This window comes from Haemaphysalis longicornis, unplaced genomic scaffold, assembly GCF_048455015.1.
Source record: "Haemaphysalis longicornis isolate Haplotype H1 unplaced genomic scaffold, Haemaphysalis longicornis Haplotype H1 scaffold_12, whole genome shotgun sequence".
Lineage (NCBI taxonomy): Eukaryota > Metazoa > Arthropoda > Arachnida > Ixodida > Ixodidae > Haemaphysalis > Haemaphysalis longicornis.
In genome coordinates this window covers 89,710,678-89,738,429 of record NW_027526225.1, presented here as the reverse complement: position 1 = coordinate 89,738,429, position 27,752 = coordinate 89,710,678, and the positions used below count along the sequence as shown (strand labels likewise).

At 48.1% G+C, this 27,752-nt stretch overlaps 1 protein-coding gene across 1 annotated transcript in view; it reads right to left on the bottom strand.

The window, feature by feature from the left end:
* LOC144162975 (pancreatic lipase-related protein 2-like) overlaps window positions 1-20,723 on the bottom strand; it is a 117,983-nt gene extending 97,260 nt beyond the window's left edge. The window contains exons 1-5 of the mRNA XM_077693733.1: window positions 20,586-20,723; window positions 11,579-11,862; window positions 10,681-10,827; window positions 4,540-4,648; window positions 1,297-1,413 (exon numbers count right to left, since the gene is read on the bottom strand). Coding sequence (XP_077549859.1) covers window positions 1,297-1,413; window positions 4,540-4,648; window positions 10,681-10,827; window positions 11,579-11,862; window positions 20,586-20,661 — 733 coding nt within the window. The 5' untranslated portion in view covers window positions 20,662-20,723. The remainder of the gene's footprint in view (window positions 1-1,296; window positions 1,414-4,539; window positions 4,649-10,680; window positions 10,828-11,578; window positions 11,863-20,585) is intronic.
* Between the last annotated feature and the right edge of the window lie 7,029 nt (window positions 20,724-27,752).

Below are 27,752 nucleotides of genomic sequence, written 5' to 3'. Positions count from 1 at the left end.
AAGTTTTTCATATCGGTCTTTGTCTTTATAGGATCAATATCGTAAGTCGCCATACATGACTCTTTATAGTTATCCGTCAATATAGCTCGCTGCTCTTCCATATCTTCACAGCAGTGGAAGGACTAGAAATTCTTTCTGTTACTCTTGTCATCGCCTTGGCAAGAGCCACTTCTCGAGGTTACCATATGCCCGTACAGAAAGTAAGGTTGCATCCACTTAGCCGTAATTATTTGGTCAGACTTGTGTGTGGGGCTGTACAGCTTTCCGCAGCTGAAAAGACGCAATCGGTCATCATCACTACGTGGTGGCGTTCCCCCCGGAACTAACAGTCCAATGCTTGTGCTCTACACAATTAATGATTACCAGAGAGAGAGAGAGAGAGACAAAACTTTATTAAACTGAGCTTGTCTTTAGCGTGAGAAGTTGGTGGTCGTTGTTATTAGCCCAACGACGACCGAGGGGGCCCTTGCGATCAGGGAAGTCTGTACCTCCCTGTCGTGGGATGCCAGTGCTTCTCTCCACTGCTCAGCTGTGGTGATTCGGGGATAGGGGTTTTGGGGGCAGGCCCACAGAATGTGGGGTAGGGTGGCTGGGGCTGTGCAGAGGGTGCAGTTCGGGGATGGGACTTGTGTTGGGTGGATTAGGTGCAGGCGGGTTGGGTGTGGGTATGTGTTTGTTTGTATGAGCCTCCAGTCTTGCTCTTGGGCTGTTGTGAGTTCCGGGTGCGGGGGTGCTAGCTTTCGGCGGCAAAGGCGGTAATGTTCCGTAATATCGGTATAGTTAAGGAGACTGTCTCTGGATGACCTTGCCCCGTGGGATGGGTCGGGCGCCACTCCAGCTCGGAAGGTAAGATCTCGAGCCTGAGAGTGTGCGGTTTCGTTCCCTTCCTGTCCCGCGTGGGCCGGTGTCCAGAGTATGTCTACTGGGGTGAGGGGGGGATTCCTCTGAAGAATTTTGAGCGCCAGGGATGAAATGTTGCCCTGGGCGAAATTTTGAATAGCGGTTTTGGAATCTGAGATAATTGTGGGGGGCAGAAGAACATACATGACAGGCATTCGAGACTTTTAGCCCTATAGTGCGATGCTCTGTAGCGTAAGCGCAGCGCACTGCACGGAACTATGCAAACACACATTATGCGTACCATTGCACTTTGACAGTCACTTATATTCCATCCTAAAGCGAACAGCACTAATTCGATGAGACATGCACAACATCAATTAGGACATAGATAAAAACTTCGACTAGCAGCTGCGGGACCCAATAGGCGCATGACCGAAATCTGACTTCCGAACATACCTAGGTCGAATATTGATCCTCCGTCAGTGTGAATGACGTCGACGAAACGAGCATCCGTCGGATCCAGACGCACTTCCCTCGGCATGTTCCGGAAGTACGGATCGGCTGGGTCAAGACCTGGCCGGTTGGGGCAGAAGGAGACGCGGTTTCGTCACTTAATTTCGCATAGCCATGAAGGCCAAATGCAACTTTGTTCATTATGAAAGAACTAGCCTTTGGTTAGTCACTAGGCTCCACTCCAGCCCCGTGAGACATATTAGGTGCGGAGCACCTTAGGACCGCCCAATGTTCGTCCGCGTCCGTGCGCATAGCATTTACAATTGCAAAAAATCACACAGGCACCGGCAGGATCCGAGCCTGTGTCTGCTAGACCACACAGAGTTAGTGTCAGTCGTCTTACCCATTGGGCTACGACCGTGAGTTAGTACCTGAGAGTCAACCGGCTTACTCCCTCGCCTGTAACGGTGCGGAGTAACTTAGGACCTCCCAATGTACGTCCGCGTCCCTCCATGCGCAAATTTGATTTGAGCCGTGAGTTGTAGTTTCATTTAGGGAATAATCAAGGTGCAGCTCACGGCTCAAATCGATTGATTGTAGGGTTTAACACGCCGACGCAACGCAGGCGATGAGGCCCGCCGTAGTGGAGGGCTCCAGATTAATTTTGACCACCTGGGGATCTCTAACGTGCGCCGAAATCTCGTACACACGGGCGTTTTTGCTTTTCGCCTCCATCAGAAAAGCGGCCGCCACTGCCGGGAATCGAACCCGTGACCTCGTGCTCAGCAGCGCAACGCCTTAGCCACTGAGCCACCGCGGCGGGTTCACGGCTCAAATCGAATGAATGTCGGGGCGCAAATCGGATGTCACTCGGGGCGCAATTTGGATGTCATTTCTAGTCCCCGCACTCCGCACCTTCGCCATCATCCACGTAGGGGAGGTGCTACCATTTTTTTAAGCGAAAAGAACGCTAGAAGTATTGAAAAACTTTGAAATTTCGCGCTGCAGTGACGTATACTGCGGGCCCGAGTGACATTAGAAATATCGTTAGAAAAACCTTTAGAAATATCGGTACGAGTGCGTTAAATGCACGTTAGCATCCAAGCGACGTGATTAAACGAAAGTGAAGGCGTCATTACAGTCGCCTACTCGTGTTTCTGGCCAATGGCTTCGATTGGCGGCCGCAAATCGCACACACAAAATTCTTTGACGTCATAGATAAATAGAAGGAAAGTGGCTAACGAAATCGTCATGTCTTGATGGTTGGTGGATGGGGTTTTTGACGTTATTTGTGTCCCTGTTGACAGTTCCATACGGGGTGCTTGGCGTTCGGAATCACCATACCGCAGGGGGGGGTGCTGGGGTATTAGTTGCATGCACCGCCTTATCTTTTAGTAAATCGCCTTTTTTAACTAATTTACAGAATCGCTTCCGCCAGCGCCCCGTCCGCCCGCTTCCGCCCGCTTCCGCCAGCGCCAGTGCCATCCAAAATGATGGCATATCCAGTTGTAGCGTTCTCAAGAGTGTGCAGACACGCGATATGCCTCTAGATATACGTTGGTATGCACTCATCATTATGAGCTTTCTGCATTTATTTTTTTAGATTCGGCGTCTTCTGGAGTCGCCATTCAAGGGAGGTTCAAGGCACGAGAAAGCCATCGCATGAAAAAATAGGCAAAGATAATCAATATCTCAAGGGGGACCAATATCAAATAGGCAGAATCAATATCTCGAGCGACCACTCGGCTGGCAACATTGTTTTGCTTCCTGATATGCGTATTCAGGGTATCATATGTGGTGCGACGAGGCCTTGTTACCGCCCTGCGACAAAAATAAGAATAGAAAAAATTTCGTCAATCTTTCGTGTTTCGCTTTGTTTACAAAGCAAGAAACGCAAATGCTTGCGGAGTTGTTAACTAACTAACTAACTAACTAACTGACTGACTGACTGACTGACTGACTGACTTACTGACTGACTCACTGACTGACTGACTGACTGCAACGGCTTACTTGCACGAATGCTTTGCTCTGTGGACAGCCAATGCACTCGCCATTTGTACAAGTGCGGCACGCACACACACAGCTGGCTGGCGCCGCATCTTTTCAAAGTGCTACGAGTTGTGCCGCGCCTCCGCCAGATGGCGCCACGGGTCCCGCGACCAAGAGAAAACGCAGTGAAACATCCCCCTCGCGATGGGCACGATCAAATGCAGAGCATTTCCGGGGGCGCAGGACGTTAAGTAGTTTGCGTTACGTTAATGTTGTTGCACTTGTGGCAACTGCTGACGAGAGAGCGCTCGTCAGCAGTAATTTGAATGAGTCAACGATATAAGGCGCGTTCGTAGAGTCCCAATCTGTGTGGGATTTGTGGCGCAGTTGGTAGAGCACCATGTACAATGCGTTCCACCCGCAGGATCGAGGGATCGAAACCGGGCGCCGGATGGTATTTTTTTATATAGTAGGGAGGGGTGCGGTGCGGACTACGGACGTCAACGCGGGTGACATCGTGAGTTACTGAAATGCTCTGCATTTAAAAAATTTGTGCGCAGCGCGAACTGCAGTCTTCTCGGTCACGGCGCACATCTGCTGCGTCTCAGGAAGCGATCACGTTATCAGCGAAAGCCCGGCGGCGCAAGCTACTCTGACGCTACCTCGCATCGCGTAGCCGCCGTCGAGTATGTTGTTGCAATTCGTGTTTGAAACTCCCGCGTAAACGTCACGTCGTTCAGATTAGCGCCCAACGGAGGAGAGAATGGCGAAAGTGTGAGGGTGAGGGCACTCCTTGGAGGGGACGCATGGCGAAAGTGTAAGGGGAGGCAGTGAGAGAGATGACGTCATAGTAGCGCGTGACGCCCTCCCCCTCACATTATATCCAGACGCTCCGTCGAGCGTCTCGTGCGGGCCCAGCTTACTTCCCTCCCCTTCACACTTTCGCCACACTTTCCTCCGCCGTTTTCCTTCTGTCGTCACTGGCTTTCTTACAACGCCGAGGTCATCGTCGCCGCGAGAACCACAATAGCGACGTTCGAAGTGCTGCGGAGTAAAATGGTATTAGCAAGTATTATTTCCCACTTTGCATAATCATCCCGAGTCTACACCTTCGCGGCCTTCTACCTCCAACTGTGGTCAAGCACGTCAATTTATTTTTTTTTAAATTACAACCAATCAATCAATGAACCAAACAAAAGTGGCGCTAATTGTCAGGCCAGAAGCGCAACCACTAAAAATTAGTCATAACAAACTTGCCTGTGATGCGTCCGAGTCTGGGCAGCCTCTCCCCAGCGTAGCCAGCGACATGAGCTCCAAGGCCGTGGCCCACGATGTGAAACGTTTCCTGCTTCGCACCGAACGCTTTCTGTGGGGAAAATCAGGGTTAGTCTGTCATCCGGAGTAGCTGTTACGGGCAGTGTATATTGCCGCGAACCATGTATGGGTTTGTTTATTTATTGTTTGTTTTTACTGCCCGGCCACCCCCGACTCAGTTATCTGCGTCCCAAGCGAAGCGCGCCTTCCATTCTTTACTTTTATCCCGCACGGGCTATCTCATTCAGATAACCAGACTGTTTCGCCCTAACGACTCTGGCCCAGAATAATCGTCTTTGATCTACAATGTTCTGGATGTAAATCGACGGTTCCAGAAACACTCGCTCCAAAAGATAAAAGCCTGCAGAGCAGACGCCGCGGCATTCGACTCTCGACGCTACGCATGCCACTTTCTTGACTGCTGTCTCGCCGCCTGTGTATTCTTTGAGTTGTTAGGGGAGCACAAGTTCGCTCCAATAAACTCGTTTTCTTTGAAGACAACTGTGTCGTCTTTGACTTCGTGACAATATGAGCACGGGCGTTAAGTCATCGCAATTGTCGAGTGAATGCTTAATAAGCCGCTCGCTGTGCACCGAACCACTTGAAAGTCGGCTTCGCACCTGAACGCATGCGCTGCTGGAAAGACATTACTCAGGAGCCATATACAGGCAGCCTAAAGTGGGATGGGCCGAGGGCCTTAAATAAATACCGCCATCGAAACCCGTGTATGTGACTGACAAAGACTTACTCAGAGCCCCTTTAAGAATCGGCTTTACTGCAGTACACCAATGCTTTCGTGGGAAGCCATATTTTATGGCCGTTATAAGAAGTCCTATATTGCCTAGCAATCAACGCATCCTTAGAACACATTTATCTCCAAGGAGCGCTAGTCCCTTTGTGCGTGCGTGTGTGTGTGTGAATGCGTGCGTGCGTGTGTGCGCGTGCGTGTGTGTGTGTGCGTGCGTACGTGCGCGCATGTGCGTGCGTGTGCGTGAGTGTGTGTGTGTGTGTGTGTGTGAATGCGTGCGTGCGTGCGTGTTTGTGTGCGTGCGTGCGTGTTTGTGTAAAGTAATATGTTGTGATGTATGAGGCCGGGTTCAGAGTGTTGTCGCAACTTTCGTAATATCTTTAAATAATGACGTCATTTCACGTCTCAACCACCCGAACTGCGTGAAACGCCGTTTTTTACGTCCATAACGCACGATAGGGCTGTTACGTCGGTAGAATGAACATAGCCTGAAGCTATACAGTATATAAGGTACTAAGTATTAATGTAAAATATAAATTATAAGTATATGGCATAAAGTGTAAAATATTGGATATGGCCTCGAACGCGTATTCCAAAGGTCGTGGGTTTGGGTACCGCGCGGAGCAATTTTTTCTCCACATGTATTTTTCTTTCAAACATTAAAGAAACACATCTGTCTCGACAAGTAAATGCAATGAACCACTTCCTCTACGCCTTCCTTGGCGTTCCTGATAGATATATAAACGGCAAGGAGCCCAAGGAAGGCGCCTTGCAGCCGAAACAGAACAGGCGCAAGTAGCGTCACTAAATAAAGGCTCTAGAGTATCGGCACTCTTTTCTCTCATTGTTATGGGCCGCCAGGATTTTCATTGATCGGTCGGCACTACAGTGAACTAGAATGTCTTGATCCAGTGGCGCGAACGGGAGCGCTCTGCCGCGTTCGGCTGAAGCAAAGCGCGTCTACCGCCGCCAGGGGCGCCACTGCGCCTTCTCCGAAAACTGTACCACGGTTGAACGGGCCGTTGCTTGGGGCGCTCGCCGCTGCCGTTTTTTAGTGTGGTACAGTAATTAACCTTTATGGAAGAAATATGCTCACTTTTGTTGTCCCTGTACCTTTCTAGGAACGTTTTGTTGCTTATCAGACCCGTTTGAGCCATCGGGCAACGGCTACAAACAAAGTAGCGCTGTGTCGTCTGCTAGCGGCGCAGACGACACGAGCGGATGTGCGATGCGTTGGCGGCGCTCGGTCGGACACTCTCTCCGTCTGTTTATGGTCGAGGCTGGCCTTTCATTTTCTGCGTGTTTTACGTTTCCGTGATGTTCCCCTACAGAAGCAAGGGGTATCTAATCGTCAAAAAAATAGTTATTGCGAGTGCTGTCGAATAGAGGTTGGACAGGCGCCGGGTAGCCGCGATGTCAAAACGAAGGACGGACACCTATTCCTTTGCTCCGGCGTTGTCAGAGTGGTTACCCAGGTGCTCCCAAGGCGTCTTTGTTCGCCGCTCCAATGGACGATGAACTGCGCAAAAAGTGGGAACAAAATTGGGGAAGACTGGAGAAACTCTTGACCATATCTTTAGCCGTCGGTGAGCGCCACTTTGAGCCCGAGTGCATATTGCGGGATTGAATCCACGTAATAAACGGCTGTGAAGTGCGACTTGCACGCGGGAAGCTGTCACTGGCTCCAGGTGCTGTACCTACCATCCTGACTACTGTGCGTCGAATTCTGTACGGAGCATGCAGGCGGAAGCCGCAAAGAAAAAGGCGGGCAAAAAAAAAGAGTTCCAGTTTCGGCAGTCAGCAAGAAGCCACGACAAAGCTGAAGAGCCGAAAAAGATGAGGTGCGCCAGCCACACCGCGATGCTTCTCTCTCTCCGCAGGGCTCATCAAATGAAGGCGCAAGTTCTGTGGAATGGGATGCTTTCACAATAAGCCATCTTCAAGAAGTCAAGCTTCCTTCAAAGCTCTGGTGCCGGCTAAATTTTGCCGACGATCGAAACGTTCTTTTCGCTACCACATCGATACGAAGGGAAGAAAAGCTAGAAGTTTTTCACGAGAAATCCGTGCTCTTCTATCCACATGACGACAAAGTGTCGGCGCAAACATTTTTTCGTAGTGTGTTATGCGGATGCGCTGAAATAGATTTCCCAGCTTTTGCGAACAGTGTGCTGCAAGAAGCTGACAGCAGTTCGGCCTGCAAAGGGGTCATGACGGCTACGGGGTTTAGTGATGTATTGCACGTGCTAACGCCGCATTCAGCCCGAAGTGCCTGGGGAAAGCTTCCTCTGAAGGTAATTTATTCATTGCAAACTTTGTTGCTGAAAAAATCAGCCGGGAGCTACTGGACGCGTGAATACTGGGTATAATTTGCTTCTGTAGAGGCAAATTCTATAGATTCATGCCGGGACTTTATTACAGTAAATACAAAAAAAGTAAATCCATTCGTAAAGAATTGAACATAGCAATTGTCCGCCGGCAGCACATCGAACGCGTACGCTCGTATCGATCGTCTGCGCAGGTAGCAGACGACACCAAACAACACGATTTATAGCCGTTTCCCTACCGCTCAAATGGGCAGATTTGCAACAAAACGTTCCTAGCAAGGTACGGGGATGCCAGACGCGAGTAGCTTTTTCTTTGTAAAGGTTAATTACTACCCAACATCGGAACAACGACAGCCATAACAACTGCAGATCGCCTGAAGTACAGCGACTGCCGCGGCGGCGCCTTTCGAAGAGGGCGCAGCAGCGCCACCTGGTGTTTTCTACACAGAAGAGCACACCCCTTCCTCGCCGTTCGCGCCACTAGATCATTCTAGTTCACTATAGTCGGCACCACGTGATATTTGTTTACATATGGGCGCAGCCATTTTGTTTCTGGGCGCCTCCCCCCCCTCTCTCTCTCTCTCTTTCTCTCTCTCTGTGCTGTGCAGACACTAACTAGAGCGGCCAATCACACCCTGCCCGTCACAACCAGCGGCGGTTTCGTTGGGGGAGATGGCAACACTGCAAGCCAGAAACAAAATGTCCCCAGGACTCTTCCGGGTGCACGAAGTGGCGGTACTCTTAAGCGTAGCTTATTTAGTGACGCTAGCGCGAAGCTAACAAGTTCGCGATGCACACGCGGCGTTACGTATTTGGATGCTCTCATTCCCTCCCCCAACAAGGCTTGCCACGTGGTGAAATTGTACTGTACGGAGTCACTTGGGGTGCGCCGTGCGGCGTACTATAGTGCCGTGTCGGCAAATGCGTTCGAAAATCCTTCAGGACCACGAATATTATAAGTAATGGTGCGACTTCGTGCCTCTAATATACACAAAGGGAAGCAGCCGACATTAAATTGTTTTTCAGAAAAGAAGTGACATACGTCTACGCGGCTATAAAACCTGCAGCGGATGTCACTAAAACGCGGAAGAAAAAGGACCAAAGAGATCACCCAGCTAAAAATTAATCGGCGCTAAAACAGGGACGAGAGGAACACGTAACTCACAACACGGTGCCGAAGGCGCCGTGTTGTGAGTTACGTGTTTTAGCGTCCCTGTTTTGTTGCGTCCCTGTTTTAGCGCCGATTAATTTTTAGCAGTATGTACCAACTCGCCCACATCAAGCTTTTGTTACTTCAGATCACCCAGCCTCGGAAAATTCAAAGAAAGCAGCTCGCCGTCAGTCCTAACAAACTGCCCGTTTCAGTTACGCAAATGGATGCTGGCTTCGGGCGACGTGCCGCGTAGATGTACTTCCCATCCTATACCTTGATAGCACTACGCATAGTCTTATTTTACCACCTATAGATTGATAGCGACTAAAGTAGAGTTGTTATCGACACTTTAGCTATCGATAGTTTTGCATCACTATCAAGTACACGCCAACATTCAGAAAAGCGAAGAAGGCAAATACAGTTGAACCTCGTTATAACGAACACTGATATAACGAATTATCGGCTACAGCGAACTAAATATACACTTTGGTAGGTCATGCTTAATTTCAATTAGACTTATTCTTTTGTAAAGAAAGTAAGAGCCACGCGCACTACTGGATATAACGAAGAAATACTTGACCAGTAGGCGGAGAAGCTACTTGGAAAAAGTCCCGGCGTCCGAAGCTGCCAAAGTAGAAAAGGCCCCTTTCTTCGTTGACACTCTGGAAAACTTCATCCTGTACAGCGCTGTGAATAATAGCCACCAGACAAAGACCACATCCTTCCTCTAAAAAATAAGAATGTAGTTCTGTTTTGTCAAATAAACCTTGTTCAGTTGTAATTTTCCGTTTTGTGTTCTGGTTCATTGAGCTTGAAATGCCACACGGAGAAAGATAAGGGTTGCCTTGTTTATAATAGGTTCGAAGATTAAAATAAGTCGTTTTTTTATCAAGGATTTTTGCGGGAGCCAGATTACGGATTGGTTTGAACCGATTTTTAGCTCTGATGTTACAAAGAATATCTGATATAACGAATAAATTACCGTCCCGATACCACTCTGTCATAACGAGGTTTGGCTGTGGTGAAGTTTTACTCTTAAAAATACAAATTAGGAACGACGTAGGACAAAAAATTAGCAGTAGCTTAGCTCGGCTATTTCACGATGTACGTAGCGTGAGCTAAGGTTCAGCAATCCAATCCAATCCAATTCAATCTAATCCAGTACAGTCCAGTCCAGTCCAGTCAAATCCAATCCAGTCCGGTCCAGTCCAGTCCAGCCCAGTCTGTCACTGCTCCTCGCGCATGCGCAGCACGGGGCTCTCCAGGAGCCACGCGAAACGGCTATCAAGCGGCTCAGGCGCAGCGTCAGACTTGGCTACTGCGCAACGGAGGCGCACAGTTGGGCACACGCCGGCGCCAGTGCGTCTGCCGCGGTTATGACGTCACTCCTCTGGAATGCGCAGACCGGCGAATGTGCAGACCCAATTCTCTACACACCCGTACTCCAATTGGATTGGATTGGAAATCCAATCCAATTGGAACACAATCCAATACAATCAAACCCAACCCAATCCAATCCAATGCTCCTCGCGCTTGCGCAGCAGGGCCCTTCAAGGTCCACGCGAAATTGCTCAACGCTGCAAAAAAGTGAGAGAAGATATGCTCATCCCAAGCTCTCACGCCATTGTTCTGGCATGTTTAGGATTCTGCAGCAAGCAGACATTTTTGTTCGCAATGCTACTACAAACAGAATACGACCCGACAAAGGAAAGCTCATTCAAAGCGATTTTCTACACCGAAAGGAAAAAATGGTTTCATGACGGAGCAGACGAAGGAAGTAGCTGTATACATTCGAGTAACAGGCAATGCAGTGTCACTTCTAAGGAAATTAGCCCAAACTTATACCCTCAAGTTCCCACCTCAAGCTTGTTGACCAGCAGAGCGATCTCAGCGCCCACGAGCCGAGTATTGGCCGTCGCTTGCATGTAGGGCAGCCCGGTTCCTCCACGCCAGTCAACGATGATCACGTTGTAGTCGCCCACCGCGAGAAAGGCTTCCTTCAATTCCTGCAACGATATATGCGAGAACAAAGGCTCGCAACGCGACCTTGAGCCCGAATCAACACATAAGCATTGAGTGACGGGTGAGAGGAGCACATTCGCAGTGCATTTATTCACCTCTTAATTTATAACGTTTTAAAATGGCAACATTAGGGACAAACTAGAGGCTTAACGAAAAGGAAGACATTTGGGAAGAAGCTGAATGAAGGGAGGAGATGTATAAATGTGTGGCAAAATTGGATCCGGACAGAGCAGGATAAAGGCACTCGGAAGTCAGTGAGAGGCGTTAAGCCTGCAGTGCACATAAAATCGGCTGGTGATGGTGACGGCAATGATGGTGACAGTACGGGAAATAATTACGGGAAGTCAATTCTGGTGACAACGCGGTGCAGCGGCGATGATGGTTACGGCGTTAAAAAATGTCCGCTATGTTTGCTACTGCTACCTCCGTTCCCTTTCGCATTCAGGGGAGACAGAGAGAGAGTGATTGAGAGAGAGGAAGAGAGAGAGGGAGATTGAGAGAGAGATTGTGAGGGAGAGATAGAGGGGAGATATTGAGAGAGAGAGAGATTGAGAAAGAGAGAGATTTAGAGAGAGATTGAGAAAGAGATTGAGAAAGACATTAGGAGAGAGAAATTGCGCGCGCGCGCACGCGAGAGAGAGAGAGAGAGAGAGAGAGAGAGAGAGAGAGAGAGAGAGAGAGAGAGAGAGAGAGAGAGAGAGAGAGAGAGAGAGAGAGAGAGAGAGAGATGCCCACCTTCATCCACTGTCCGAAGAAGATTGTGTCCACCCATCCGTGCACGAGGACTTTGGTCCAGCGCGTGGCGTTGAAGTGGGTCTGGGCCACCTCCTTGGGCGTCGCAGACCACTTGAGCACGTCCTCGCGCTTCGGGTTCACGTGCGTGTAGAAGGCGAACTTCGTGTCGATCTTCTCCCGTTCTTGGGGGTACACGTTGAAGGGGCGGTAGACGGGGTCGTGGAACGGACCGCCCGTGGCGAAGCAGCCCAGCTCGCCGTAGCACCTCCCGTTGAGAGCTGACGCTGCGCATTCCAGTGGTACGGGGAGCACTGCTCTGAGCGCCCAGCTGGAAGTCATTGCGCGACGAATTAACACGCCAGTGTGTGTTGCCCAGTTATCAGTTCGACTAGAGGGCGAAGTTTGGAGACTACGAGCGTCAACTCTGTTATGGTCGCTGCAGGAACCGCTCAGGCGATATGAATTTCCTTCGCTCCGGAATACATCGATGCGGCGTCGGCAGAACTTTGTCTTGAGGCGGGCAAGACAAGAAAGCGATGGGGGAAGGAGGCAGTGCTGGTGGGTGGGGTTGAAGGTGGGGAGAACAAGGGCTTCTTTTGCACCCCCCTGCCGTCGCCCATGCTCTCAGCCCCTCCTATATCTCAATTCTGAATACAAGTTCCCTCCTGAAACGTTCCGCATACACGGAATTATGGGCATGCACATATTTCACCTTTGCTGACACACCGACACAATTAAAACACGAAATTCCACCTCGTGCACTCAAGGAAAATAAATTTTGAATTGAATTGAATTGAATGTGTGTCCGCAACACATGGTAACAGAGTACGGTATTACTTTGAAAATAAAAATCTGCAGACATTCAGATAATTATCTGCTAATGCGTAGCATTCTTATGCCGCTTGTCTTGGGTGCGAGTTTTTTCCAGCCAAATTTTTTCGGTTTTTCTAAATCCTGTCCGACCAACTATCGCCATTTACACTATTATAACAATTAGAAGTGGAACTTTCGCGAAATATGCGTTATTGTGGAAATGCAGGGCGTTACACGGTTCGCAATTTTCCGGAAGTTTTTTTTTTATATGTTCTTATTTTTTAGTCTTTCAATATTTCGTTTGACCAATTATTTCCATTTTGCGCTATTTTAACGAATGCATTTGGAACTTTCGCGAAATCAGCAGTATTGTGGAAATGCAGCGTGTTAGACTGTTCGCTATTTTCCGTAATTATTTTATATTTTATATTTTTCTTATTTTTTAGTTTTTCAAAATTTCGTCCGATCAATTATCTCCATTTACGTTATTATAACGATTACATTTAGAACTTTCGCGATATCTGCATTTTTGTGTAAGTGCAGGGCGTTACACGGTCCTGGCTGGGGATGTGGGGGGGGGGGGGGGGGGGGGGGGGGGGGTTACTCGCAAAGAATGCTAGGTACGCAACAAAACTGACACCGCTTTTATCCCTTTACGACCAGCTGGAAACGGCAAATCATTGTCCGTATGAATTCCGTATATACGGAGTATACGGAAAGCATGTGGTGCTGTATTTCACACAGACAGAAACACGAAAACTGCGCGAAACATTTCGATTCTTAAAAATCAATTTTTTTTGTTCTTCAAAAGATTTTGTCTTAGTCAAGCCTGTGCAAGTGATACTCCGTATGAATTCTGTATTCCCGTAATTCCGTGTATACGGAGCGTGTCACTGGGGTTTTGCAACAACAACTTAATACATCGATAATTTGCATTTCGCTCGAACAAGACTTCTTAGTTAGCACGGGATCCTTTGAAATGTCCACCTTCCCAAGTGAAATTAGCTCGTCTGCGCGACCCAGACGGTCACTTCCACGGCTTGTAACTTGATGCACAGCGCTACGCCGCACATAACGCCGACTCTAAGCTTAGAAGCGCCACCCGAGAAAGCAGTTCGTTGAAGGGTCAGCAAACATTTTTTTCTGAATGTATAAACAGAAATCCTTTGCAAACCAAAGGAAGCACTGCCTTGTCGCGGTTACCGTGACAGCGATATTGTGCACTAAAAGCGAAGCAGGCCCACGCGGGCAGCGTATTTCCAAACACTTCGCTGCACAGAGCTCCCACGTGACACGTCTGTTCGCGCGTTGGAGACCAGTAATTCAACGTGGTCATTGATTGCGCCCTATACCTAAAGAGACCTAAAGCATACCAAATCACCATTATTAACAAAAACAACGCGTAGATTTGAGTTTAGAAAAAAATTACGTTTAAAAAAATAATTAGGCAACGAAAAGAAACTAAGAGATAGACCTGCTGGGGCTCGAACCCAAGCACTCAGCGTCAGTACTCAGTACTTTTTTTTTTCTTTATTACATGGGAGAATACGCTCAGACGTTGCAGTACGAGGAATACAAGCAAACAAAAGAATACACTGAAGTTATGAGAAGCGCATATACATCAAAATTCAGGCAAACACACACAAGCGTGCAAAAGAGGGAACCAGTCAGGTGGTTGGTCAAGCTAACTATACACACTATGTACAAATGCCACAGTTTCTCGGAAAATAGGACTTAGTTGATCTTGGTGGCTCAGCATGCCTATCACATAAGCGGCATCGCCACAGTCTGTACAAACCAATCAACACAAACATGTCATACGGTGGCTCACCAGGATAGTCGAATGGCAAACATCGGATTGAGAAAGGCGTAATATCCATTTCTTTTCTGAGCGTTCGCTGTAAAATGTCCCAGAAAAAGACGGAATCTCTGCAATCTACAAAACAGTGATTACTTATCTCTGGTCGAGAACAGAGCCGACAATCTGTCGACCAAGCTATAAGCAGACCCCGGTATTTCATCCAAGTTTGAACACGGAGCGTGCCAGTGTGTAATTTAAAGAAAAATGTTTTAACACCTGGCGGAACACACATTTTACACACTCTATTGAGGACATCCTGGCACGGACACTGGAGGTACGGAACACGATATAAAGGTATGGGGAAAAGCCCAGAAACCAGGACATCGGAAATATACTCGCGCGAAGCAGTAAATATGTACTCGCTCGTTGTAGCAGGCGCTCAAAAGAATAGCGCGCGCAGTGACATCCCATATGTCACGTGGGTGCTCTGTGCAGCGAAGTGTTTGGAGACACTCCACCGGGCATAAGGCATGACAAGGAATGAACTGAGGTTGAAATGCCTCCCAAATAGTATATGCCCAGTGACGAAGAAAGATAGAAGGATGACGATGGATATGCGAGCAACAGTGAAAGAGCAAAGATGTCCGCGGAGCCCAAAATGGGAAAAAAAGAGAGGAACGATGACTCGGAGGGGAAAAATGGAATCAAACGCATCGTTAAAAAGCGAGATCAGAAACGCCCCAAGCATAGCTCTTTGCTTTTCGAAGGGTTTGAAATGATTGCGAACGAAGCGCTTCGTAAAAAAAGTGGAGTCAGTAAGCTGAGACGGGTGTGGTCTGAAGAACAGACACGATCCCAAAGATTGTTTGAGAATTTGCACAACAGCATCCATCCAAACCAATGCGACGGAAGCGTCCGCCTGCTTGGAACTCTAGAGTCTAAACTCAGAACGTAAGCAACAAGAGTTAGATGTGACTAAACGAGAGTAGAACAATGGTGGAGGAAAATCAGAGAGCATATAACTCCTAACAGCTACTGTCTGCGACCAACTAAATGCAAGCACTTGTGGAAATGCAAGCACTTGTGGATTGTGGAAATGCGCACTACACGTATTTGTCCCGTCTCACTGTTCATCACACACGCGCGCATGGGCTCATGACGCACAGACGCCACTATCGCAGTTCGACGCGCGCACTTCACCGTAATCACCGTGCGCGGGCGCTCGTAGGGGCTGCGTCCCTACAAACTCTAAAGGGACCCTGCAACACTTTCGATAAACGCTTTCACTCTTTCCTTCGCGGCTGGAACCTCTGAGAATGCTATTGGCGGTGAGGTGTTTGAGTGGCGTCCCCTGGCTCTGACGTCAGCTTAGGGACTCGCGCCGTGTCGTCTGCTGCACTTGCGCCGCTGCTACACTCCCGCCGCGGTGGTCCGAAATTGTGAGGGGCAGCAAAGCCTAAGCTAAAAATCGCCCGCTTTGATCTTTTAGGGCATCAAAAGGCGTATTCCAGTAATTCCAGTAATTCAGCTATTTTTCCAGCTTCTGACAACTTTTAATGACTTCAAGCTGTATACCGCACAAGTTTGCAACGAAGGAGGAGAAAGAGACCAACGTTCTTCAGAGCATCGGTCAGATAATCGTGTGTAACTCGTCCTTTCTAGCTCATTTGCGAGGGTCAGGGCTCAGAGCTCCTCGATAAGTGTGCAAAATGCGTAGGCTCCCCTAAAAAAATTTCGAGGTGCTCTTATGAACACTCAACAGTGTAATGCTACGCACCAAGCAGCGCGTCCCTACATGCGCATCGCAAAGCAGGAAACAAAGCGGTTGTCTTCTATTTCTTTCGTTGTTGTTGACTTGCATCAGGTGAATGTTTTTTCTATGCTCAACGCATTGATTTTTCTGCACCACCACACACGTCTTATTAGGAGGTTTGGGGATATTTGAAAGGCACACATAGTTCGTGTGGATATTTTCTTCGGGCTGTTAGGCATACACTAGTACAAGAAGATGCACATATTTGCAGCGTGCGTTTATTCACATGCAAATGCAATGAGAAGGTTTGTGCTACGCCACCTCGAAACGGTGCAGACGACGTTGTCCAGAGTACTCGAAGGAGACTTTTCCGCCCCGAATTTCTATCGTAACTAACGAACTGAATCGTAAACGGAACAGTTGTGACATGATTACGGTGTTGAAGGCTTGATATACTCGCTAAGAAACGCAAGAACTAGTGTACGTGCCGGTTTTCAGTATTATGAAGAAGAATAACCGATGAGTATGTCCAAGCAGCTCTTTATTGTTTTCCAACCCCTTTACGCGTAAAGAACAAATCCTGGCCTACTCGGGATGACATTCGATGACCTGAAGAAAATTACTCTTACACTCTGTCCTGGACTGAGGAACCCGCCCACTAACCAGCTCGATTTTACTGCTAAAGTTCCCCCCCCCCCCCCCCCCTTGTCCTCGTACTCTTAAGTGCAGTGTTACTATAACGCATATCTGAATATTGGGAGGGCATGGCTGTGGGAAAATGTACCGAAATATCCTTCCATGTCTGAACAAACGTAGTGTTACTGTATTTTTACCGTACACGCTACCCGTTTCGCTCAATAAGCCATCATACTGGTTAGAAACCTGCACCAGCACGCGCCTATACACACCATACGTTATTTGGAACTCAACCTACATTTTTTGCGTCCCATAGTGCGTGTCGGCACACTTTCATGCTATGACAACGTAAAGTGATGTGATACAATACTTTCGAGCGTTCGGCAAGGTTGCAAAAGCTGTTTTACCTTACATGCGATCCTTGCCAAAGCCGAGAGCCCCGGAGGCCTGGAATTTGTTTTGGTCTTGCATTTTCGCTGTTGTCGGTTTTTAGACTCTGGGTGTTCCCTTTGTTCAAAAGATTTCTGAATACAGAAGCTGACGCCTAGCTCCGACTATCCGCATAGTCTTCACAGGAATGGGGCCACGCCGGCAATGTTTCTTCCGAAGCGGTGTCGAAAACTATACTGTAAATCACGCCTTGAGCTAGTGTATGCGATTTTAAGTCTTTTATGTTAATAAAAAGTTGCGCATACGCAAAATCTGGTGCGGACAAAGATCAAAAGTCAACCGAGCGCAAAGAAACAGCAGGAAGAGCGAGTCCGAGTGAAGCAGACGACAAATCCGAGAATCCCTAAGCAGACGTCATGGAGGCGCACTTCGCAGCGCCGCCTGTGGTCGCGCTCACCGCCAATAGTTATCGCCAGCACGGGCGGCACTGCGGGATTTGCTCGTCGCACCAGATACGTCTTCCATTTCTGCTTTGTTTTTGTGGCTCTTTTTTTTTAGTTGCTATTGAAAAGCGTTCACTGCTGAAACTGTAGGAAAACCGGCCAACAGCCACTACATGGCCTTAGTGACGTAATTAGAGCCGTCGAAGAACGTCAAAACCGGCAAAGAGAGAAAAATCTTTTGAGCGAGTTCACAAGTTATCTGATTAGCATAGAGCAGTAATTTTTTGGCTGAGGTACTTAGCGACCCTCTAATCTAAGTACTGGTTGTGTTGGTGACTACGTTCTGCAAGCATTTGGGATTTCAAAAAAAAGTTGAAAAAGGTGTTGCAGGGTCCTTTTAAGGGCAGTATGTGATGTAGACGGGTATTAGAACTTGTGCCGAAATTCCGAATGTCTTCATACTGATACGAAGGGGATGCTATTAACAATGAATCCAACAGTTAACCACAACTCCGATACGGAACGCACTACAGCTCAGCCTCGACTCATGGAACCCCAAATCTGAGACCGGGTGAGGGAGAACATTGAAACAGTTCCTTTTTAAGAAGACTGGGAATTTTAAGCGGATAAATGAGGCAACCCCCGAAATGCATTGCCTCCCCACGTGATCACGTTCTTGCCATTTCAGAGGCCGAAGTCAGTCACATCAGAACCTTTCAGATGGTTAAAAGTTGTGGCTGAAATGGTTATGCTGGGTTGGGCAAAGTATCGCTTTGTTCGTTGACAGCAGTTATTCGGGAGGGATGAAGGAACAAATCATCTCTTCGGGGGTTCTAAATTGATGTCACTGTTTTTTTTTCACTAAGTATTTTTATGTAGCCGTGCAAAAAAAAAAAAAACATTCAATGTATGCACTTCGATCAAAGCAGAACGCCTTTTTCACATTCCGTATGCCTTAGCGGAAGCCACCCAGAAGGAATTTTGTGCAATAGAAGGTAGTGTTTATTATCCCGGCAACTGTGAGCATTACCGTCAGAAATTTCTCACGGCAGTCGCGTCTCATTGGCTGAGCACGCTACGTGGAGATTCTATGGGATAAATATTCCCTAAAAAGAGGTGTTTTCGGCTGCCCCTGTAGCGCTGTGGTATAGTACTTCGTTTTAAACTAGAATTCGGCTCAGTATCCAGTCCGACCTCGTGTTTTTTTTTTTTTTTAGCTTTCAGAGTTCTTCGGTCATCGTGATTTGTTGATACTTATTTTTACTCTGGTTTTTACTATATTAAGAGATCGACGCACAGGATTTCTATATTTACGTTTAACGTAGGCTGGGCTGGGTTAGATTAGTTTTGTTGCAGTTTGGCTGGATTTGGGTAGGTTATGACGCGTTCGGTTAAGCGCTAACCACATGGAGCGATTTCCAGCGACGCGACGAGCGACGCGACTAGGATCCGCAGTCGCTGATCCGAAGTCGCTCGCCGAGGCAACCACATGACAGCGATGGCTCGAGCGACTGAGGACGGCGATTTCAATGTTGCCGCACTGCGCATAGTAATGCGCTTGGTACGCTGGTTGTTTACGAACATTTTTTTGTTCATTTGTCATAAAAAGCATGACTAAAAATGTGGTTCGGTCGGCACCAGAATCCCGGGACGCTCGCCGCCGAGTCTGTACACAAAGCAGCCGCGTCGGCGGATTGCCTCGAAAGCGCGTCATCCCTATTCCATATTTGCCGCGCTTTCGAGGCGCTTTTTCAAAGAAAGTGCTACGAGTTGTGCCGCGCCTCCGCCAGATGGCGCCACGGGTCCCGCGACCGAGGGAAGACGCAGTGAAACATCCCCCTCGCGAGGGGCACGATCAAATGCAGAGCATTTCCGGGGGCGCACGACGTTAAGTAGTTTGCGTTACGTTAATGTTGTTGCACTTGTGGCAACTGCTGACGAGAGAGCGCTCGTCAGCAGTAATTTGAATGAGTCAACGATATAAGGCGCGTTCGTAGAGTCCCAATCTGTGTGGGATTTGTGGCGCAGTTGGTAGAGCACCATGTACAATGCGTTCCACCCGCAGGATCGAGGGATCGAAACCGGGCGCCGGATGGTATTTTTTTATATAGTAGGGAGGGGTGCGGTGCGGACTACGGACGTCAACGCGGGTGACATCGTGAGTTACTGAAATGCTCTGCATTTAAAAGTATTACGCCCTTCTACCTTGCTTTTTGCACTCCATTGCATCTCTAAAACTGGTTTGGGTTAGCGATAGCGCGCGCTTTTCCTTCTGCGCCTCGTCTCTCGGCTCCAACAGAACGTCGTGAAGAATTCGCTTTCTTGACGTCGTTTTTGCCACACGCGTCTCACCCAGTGTGTGCGGAAGACTTCTTGCTTTTGCTTCAGCATGTACACAAGCCTTGCCATGCAAAGCTTTCTTTGCCGCTGCATCGCAAACGCAGTCTGCGCGGATCCCTCCCGTTCTCTAACAAAACCGGGGGTTGCGCGCTTACGTAGGGGCTCTCCTATTGGCTAGTCGCTGAGCCCACTTCCGGGAGGCGAGCGACTGTTTCTGGCGACCCAGAACCGAGCGATTCGATGAGCGACTTGGTCCGCAGTGAAAAGTAGTTCGTCGCTAGTCGTGTCGCTCCCCAAGTCGCTTGCAAAATCGCTCCATGTGGTTAGCGCTTTACGTTAGGCTAGGTTCGGCGAGGTTATATTAGGTTAGGTTACGTTGGGACGTAATATTATTCAGCAAATTTTAGGCCAGCCAGCTTTTATGGAAACTGCCGTGAGAATTCCCGCTGCCGTGAGATTAGACGCAGCCGCAATAGAAATGTTTGCGTATAACGTGAAAAGCATGCCAGACATGGTGTTGGGTACTTAATAATGTTGAAATCGTTAAAATTCCCGGCATAAGTCCGCAAAACAACAACAACAACAAAGTGAGTGACAAAGTTATAAGCGCGATAACACAAAATAGAGGCGTAAGCTTGTAGCACCCGCACAAGCTGCACTCCTGTTGCTGTATTGATGCTTTGTTTTAGTCAAGCACATTGTATTGCTTGCACGTTTAGCGAATGAAATTATCGTTCAAGGGCGTTGCGCAGCTATATCTATGGTCAATCCTATTAGTTTTAAACGGCTACAAAAACAGTAGAGCGCATTGGTACTAAATGTTGCACTTACATTTTTTCCCAGATTTTGCCGATGTACAGGCAGCCCAAAACAGCGTCACAATCAACTTTTGATAAAAGCCCCTCATGACCCCGCAATTAAGGCGTTGTTTCTAAGGCAAAATGATAAGGTTCTCCTAAAAGAATTCGGCTAAGCAGCTTGGCTAAAGCGGGACGTAGCCTTGCGATTAAACGCGAAACAATTCGGTCTTTCCTATCGGTTTCTTCAGCCGGTTTATCTTGATGCAGTCCCAGTGACTTCAGCGCTCAACTTCGTGTTTTCGGAATTTCGAGTTTGTGTGTCACGCTTAGTTCGTACGTTCTGTTCGGGCTGAATGCTGTCAAGCGAATTCATATGTTCGCTGTTTTCTTCGTGATCTTCTCGTGACTGATGCCAAAAATAACCTTTGTGGGGTTATCATCACTCTCGTATTAGTCGCGCTACTGCCCGGCCGCTGGCCTTAACACAATTGCTCGGACAAAACAAAGGGCTTGCGAGATAGAACGACGTAAGCATGAACCCGGCACAGCTTCTGTTCTCGGCTTCAATCTAAACAGCCCTTTGTTTCCTCGACATTTCGCGTCACCTGTGTTTGCAGAAACAATCAGGTCTCGGACATTTGTTAGGTATGTGTCTCGTTCGTCCGCAGCTTTTGGCCTACGTGAAAAATATTCACGTCATTTAACTAGCAGACGGTGTGCTTGTCAAAAATATCAACATAAACAAACACGCCCTGAAGTAGTGGGAAAGAACGCTAAGAACACCGCGAGTTTTCTTCAGAGCGGTTGTAGCCAGAGGATTGTTTTTTAGGTGCGGAGCACCTCAGGACCGCACAATGTCCGTCCGCGTCCGTGCGCATAGCGTTTACAATCGTAAAAAATCACACAGGCACCGGCAGGATTCGAGCCTGCGTCTTGTAGACCAGGCAGATATAGTGTCAGTCGTCTCATACCCCTGTCAGTCGGCAGATCTAATGTCATTCAAAGTGAATGACATTATAGCTCTTAATGACATTCGGTTCAGCCGTGCGGGTCTGCACGGCGAAACAAATGTCATTTGGTTGTGATAGCGGCGACAATTAGCGAGTTCGCAAAACCGCAAAATTATATTTCAAGCGCATCTAGAATGTTTTTACAGATAATATTTTTTTAAATATAACAAAAGAATATTTAAAAATATATAAAAATAGGAAAATCACCGGTTTAGGTGACATCGGTAGACATCACAAGCTGAGACAAGTCCGCGGGGAAACACAAAACGATGAATTAAATTTGTATTTTAAGTGAACAAACTTTGGTGGTTTAGCCAGGATACAGTTGGATCGCCCCCTGAGTAATAGATCTCCCCGAATACGTGCCACAGTTATGGTTGTCGAATTCGGACATACATGCAGTACAGGGCCACCTTAGGCGAAACCCGATAATGAGTCCGGGCTCTCATTGCCCAGGATACATGTCCGGGCACCCACACAACACGTACAGATAGGGATATGATTTGGAATAAAAGTGCCAGAATGTTTTAATTTAGATGAACAGAAACTTCAGATTTAACACACGGAGTGCGAAAAAACATGGAGTCAATTATACAAATTACACGCGATACAGAGCTGTGAATTTTTTTTATGGCCCGAGCCATGGCCATAAGTTCCGACTTGCCTTCCTTCGAGAGACGGATGCCCATCTCTACCTGTAAATAGGTTTCTTATGCCGACGAATAATCTATCGCAAGAAAAATAGCTTCACGTGTGAAAAATTTACACAATGTCTTCGGGGTGATGATAGTAGTGGTGGCCGCGCCAACAAATCAAGCACGTACCCACGAGGGGGATTTATTTATTTATTTATTCTGCCAGTCTCATACGAGACCAAAGCAGAAGGCCATCAGTTGGTGGATACAAAATACACCGTTTACATTTACCATTTTTACAGCGGCATATTTTTTAAGACTATGTCTAAGAGGACACAGAGGCTGAAGGCAGAAATGCCTTAAGGGGCCTCGAGGCCTTTACGAAATTCAATAGGTACATTTTGAAAAATGGCGTTGATTACATACAAACACTGAACAGTTGGTACGTACTTACAGATGGCATATAAGACAATTCTACTTATCAAGCAGACAATACAACGCTAGTTGCACGCAAACACAAGAGCGCCGGCAATAATACACCACAAAAAAACATTCACTCCGATAACGTAGAACGGTAACGAATTGTTCAAGGCTAAGACGCCTACTGCGCGCACGCGCGGTTGGAGCGCCATCATCATCATCATCATCATCATCATCATCATCATCACCATCATCGTCGTCGTCGTCGTCGTCACCGCCATTCTGGGGCCGTAGCCACTGGGCGGGCCGGTCCTCTTCCACCGCCCTCACCGGCAGGAGACGGCACCCGCAGCTGTGCCTCGTCCCACCGCGGCCCTCCAAAATTCCTACGCAGTACGGTAAGCGCTCTCCTCTTCCTTACACTGTGCGGGATGCACGTTTGTCGAGTGAAATTTCTCACCGCGTTTCGAGGTGGCATCGTTTGTTCTGTTACGCGGCATTCGCTGTCCCTTCTACCCGATGACATCTGCGGAACGGTGACCAGCGGTGCCCCCCTCCGCCCCGATACCCCTTCGTAGGGCGTCTTCCCGTAGGGCGATATCCCCGTAGGGCGTCTTCGCCACAATGCTCTAGAATTACCAACCGGCCTAGTGGGCTAATGCGGCGAACTACGTAGCCTAGCGTACAATTTCAGTGGAAGAGGGCGCGCTGGGACATTGCGCAATGCTAAACGGCACTCCCGCCTTGCGTGTTGTGCATGCGTACGTACATTTTTTTGTAGCGTAAGCTACACTGGCCGAGGTTGAGCAGTTTCGCGTGGACCTTGATGGGCCGTGCTGCGCAAGCGCGAGGAGCATTGGATTGGATTAAATTAGATTGTATTGGATTTGATTGGTAATCCAATCCAATTAGAGTTCGGGTGTGTAGAGAATTGGGTCTGCACATTTGCTGGTCTGCGCATTCCAGAGGAGTGACGTCATAGCCGCGGCAGACGCACTGGCGCCGGCGCGTGCCGAGCTGTGCGCCTCCGTTGCGCAGTAGCCGAGTCTGACGGTGCGCCGGAGCCGCTTGATATCTGTTTCGCGTGGCTCCTGGAAAGCCGTGCTGCGCATGCGCGAGGAGCAGTGACTGGACTGGACTAGACTGGAATGGATTGGATTGGAAATCATTTTAGCAGCAGTAAGCATGATAATCAGCAAACCCTAGACAACCATGGAAGCCTAAGAATAACCCGCTGAACGCTACGGGCATAGTCGAGCTAAGAAACTGCTAATTTTTTTTAGTCAAATCTTATGTTGGCTTGGCCAACATAGCACAGTGGTACTTTATACACATCTCATGGCCTAAGGCTACGCGTAGGAATAAAAAAGGTATTTTTCTTTGTAGTCCATCGTCCAAAAATGCTTTAACACAATATTTTTCATCAACAGCGCAGTAAAATTGGTCAATTGTTAGCTTGTAAAACTATTCGTACTTCCGGGGAGGCATATATTATAGGCGAAATTTTTCAGCGAGGAGCTTAGAATAGAATTAAGCCTTTGCTGCCATCGAACTGCGCAGTGACCGTACATTGTAATGCCGTAACGAAAACGCTGTAGCCAAATCCATGCAAAATAATCCTCCGCACTGATAACGGCCTAGAGTAACGAAAGTGGTACAAAATGCGCGAATGGGTACGCACTCACCACAGACGTGTGTTAGATGAGAATTGCATGTGAGGTCATTGTCAAAGATTAGGCCGAGATATTTAACAGACAAGGCACACTTCACTAGTTTGCACGCACAATTAGATCATGAAGACGTGTGCAATGTTAACGGGTAATGAAGCACAACTTTACAAGGATTGTGTAAACACACGAGTTTCGTTTTAATAAGTGTATTAACAATACAGAGGAACCCCGCTGTTATGTCCCCCGGACTTACGACGACCCGCTTTTTACGACGAATCCCAGCGGTCCCGGTAAACTCCACATAGAAACAATGTATTTAAAACCCCGATGATATGACGCTCAGATGAACGCGTTCCGCTTCATACGACGGACCCTGGCGCGGATAAATCGGCGTTTTTCCCATATTTTACACCGCTTTGCCGCCCCGTCACGACCTTCTTTATTCTCAACCCCCATTTGACGCTTTTTGATGTGCAAAGGCTCGCAGTGCCAGACCACTTGCTGAACAGACGCAAGCAAGCCGGCGGGTACTTGCGAGCGGGACTTAATCTACGACGGCCCCACGCGACAGCAGTACGCCAACGCGCCTACCGCAAGAAGTCGACGTTCAGGTGGTAGGCGGACCGTGAATTTGAAGCTCCCGTCCAGCCACCGACGAACGCCAAAACTCATACCACGCAACCCCACGGCGATGACCGAACAGCCGCTTTCCCCGCCTGCTCGATCCAAGTTTCTTCCTTTCACGACACTCTTTCTCCCTATATCTCTGCTCTCTGCTTATCTCTATCAAAGGCGCGTTGTCACTCCGCTCCTTTATTTGCTAGAGTGCCCGTTCACCGCAAGGGTGGAAACGCGTATACGTTGCCACCGCCATTTTGGGTCACTCCTTGGCCGCCGCAGCAAGTCACTGTAGCAAGACCGGGGTAGAATTTTCGCCGCAACAAGGTTTACTTGCGAAGTTTGAATCATCTTGTCTATTTCGTGTTGTTGGGTCTTGTGGAAAACGAAAACAGCCATGTGCTGAGCACTTTGACACAATAGCGAGGCCACGGGACCGTTCAAAGCGTGTCTCCACCATGTACGGCAATGCCGTTTTTTTTTTTTTTTTTTCATCTCGGCCTTAGTATCGTTCGTTTCGCTTGGCCTCGGCAGTTTCACACTCGCGTTTTCCCCTCTCAATTTGCTCGACCACGTTGGCCTTATCTCGCGCGCTCAAGGCGTGGAGCAGGCGGGCTATAAGTAGCGCCGGACGGCAAGGGGGTCGCGTAGCACGCGGCCCTTGGCTGGTGAGATAGCTCGACGCCACGGAGGAGAGGGGTGTATAACATAGGGGTTGCATTTTTTTCTAATTTGTGATTTCAGGTAAAGGGTCGCAAATCACGCAAGAACGGGCTAAATATAGAAGTTTAAGTTCTCAGCCTACCTGTCGCGTGAGACCACCTACTACACCGGCGTTTACCCGCACCCCGGTCGTACGACACCCCGGTAATACGACGCTGTCTCGTGGTCCCTTCAAAGTCGTAGTATCGTAGTCGTAGAGAAGTTTACGTAACAGATGGCTATGGGATACACTGTCGAAAGCTTTCTTAATATCCAAGAGCAGAGCACGGGCAACTTAATTGTGCTCGAAAGCTGAATTCAACAAACCAGATAAGTTTTCAAGCAGAGTTTCATTCCTCTTCGTTGAACAAACCCGTACTGGTGAGATAAAATAATATTGTGACTGTGTGAAAAGTCTGACGTAATTTGAAACAGGTATGTTTCTAGTATCTTGGCGAGGCATGATAAAATATATATGGGCCTGTAATTTTCTATTTTGCTACGATCGCTGCCTTTGTAAAGCGGAGTAGCTATCGCCGCTTTTATATCAGTTGGTGTGTTGCCTGTTGCAATAATGTTATTCAGGAGTGACAGAAGTACATTTTTAATGACGTCAAAATTCCTCCGCAATTCAATTCGGAGATCGAAATTTTATCTATGCCTGGCCGTTTTTTAAGGCGGAGGCGAGCTAAGAGTGACTGAAGCTCATGCTCTGTTATAAAGGGCAGATAGGCTAACTACAAGAAACTCCTTGGTGGCGTGCAGCGCTGCGCATCTAACCTTGCAATAGCAGAAACTCGCGAAAAAGAAGTTGTTGAATTCATCAAGTATGCTTCGAGCGTTACCTGGAAAAGCAGCCAGACTATAAATGCAACATTATTGACACGCTTTTCTGGGCCTTTAATACTGCTAATTAATTACCATGTTTTCTTGATGTTTGAGCGAGGTACACTGAATTCACTTCGAAGCTGAGTACGTTTAGCAAGCCGGATCATCGCGTTTACTTTGTTCCTGTACATTTGAAATTTGCTTTGCAGTTCAATACAGTTAGGAGAGTGCCTAACTTGTGCCCCAAGTAAATATTTTTATTTTATTGCAGCGAGTATTTAAGCCGACATCCACTTGTTTTCGGGGTTTCGCGGTCTCATCCTATATTCCCGCGTAGCTTTCCTTTCTGCAAGCACCGAAAACGTCAACCAACATTTAGTAAATTTGGCGAGGAGGTACAGTGTTAAAAAGTGAACCCAACCATACTGGCCTACTAGTCTGTCGAACTGCCTGGGATCGGTAACCGAGATGACTTTTCCACCGTGCCCTACTGAAGGCGGTCTAAGCAGCTGCGTTATGCTACAGCAGACGAGGTAATGGTCTGCAAACTTGGTTTCTACAATAGCGCGTTGCGCCATATGGAGACCTGCCGGATGTTACTGTGGTCAATGCAGGACGTGACTAGCTGTCCTGGTAAAAATGCCTCACGAGTTGGTTTATGAAGTCTTCCATGCCCCATCTAGACAGGATATCAAGATCATATCTCCTACTAACGGGATTGTAGGGTTAAGAGTATATTGATGTTAATGTCACCTAGCATGGAAATGCGTTCATTTAGTGCAAAAAAAGACATTGCTGCATCGAGTTCAGCAAGAAAAAACCACCCATTGCAACAGGGAGGCCGGTTATTATATAGAGCACTGCGCGGGCCCGGGCCGGCCCGAAAGCCCGGGCCCGACCCGGCCCGCGGGCCGGGCCGGGCCGCCCGAAGTCGATTATCGGCGGGCCCGGGCCGGGCCCGGGCTCAGTGCCTCGGGCTCGGGCTGGGCTCGGGCTCAGTGCCGCGGGCCCGGGCCGGGCTCGGGCTTGAATTCATAGGCCCGGCCGTTAATAGTTCCGACGTGAAGTGTAGAAAAGAGCATAAAATTGAATATTCTGAGTATACTTTTACGCGCTTCTTGGTGTTAGGTGTACACATTGTTTTGAAAACGTGTTTTGCTAGGGCTGATAGTCACTATACTGTAACTTTAATGACAGTTCATGTGCTGCATCAAGATTTTATATTTTGGTGTATAACATATCAAAGATACGGTTACAAGGAATGCCCTAGAGGGGAAGGAATTAATTAAGCCACCCTAAAGCTGTGCACCTATGT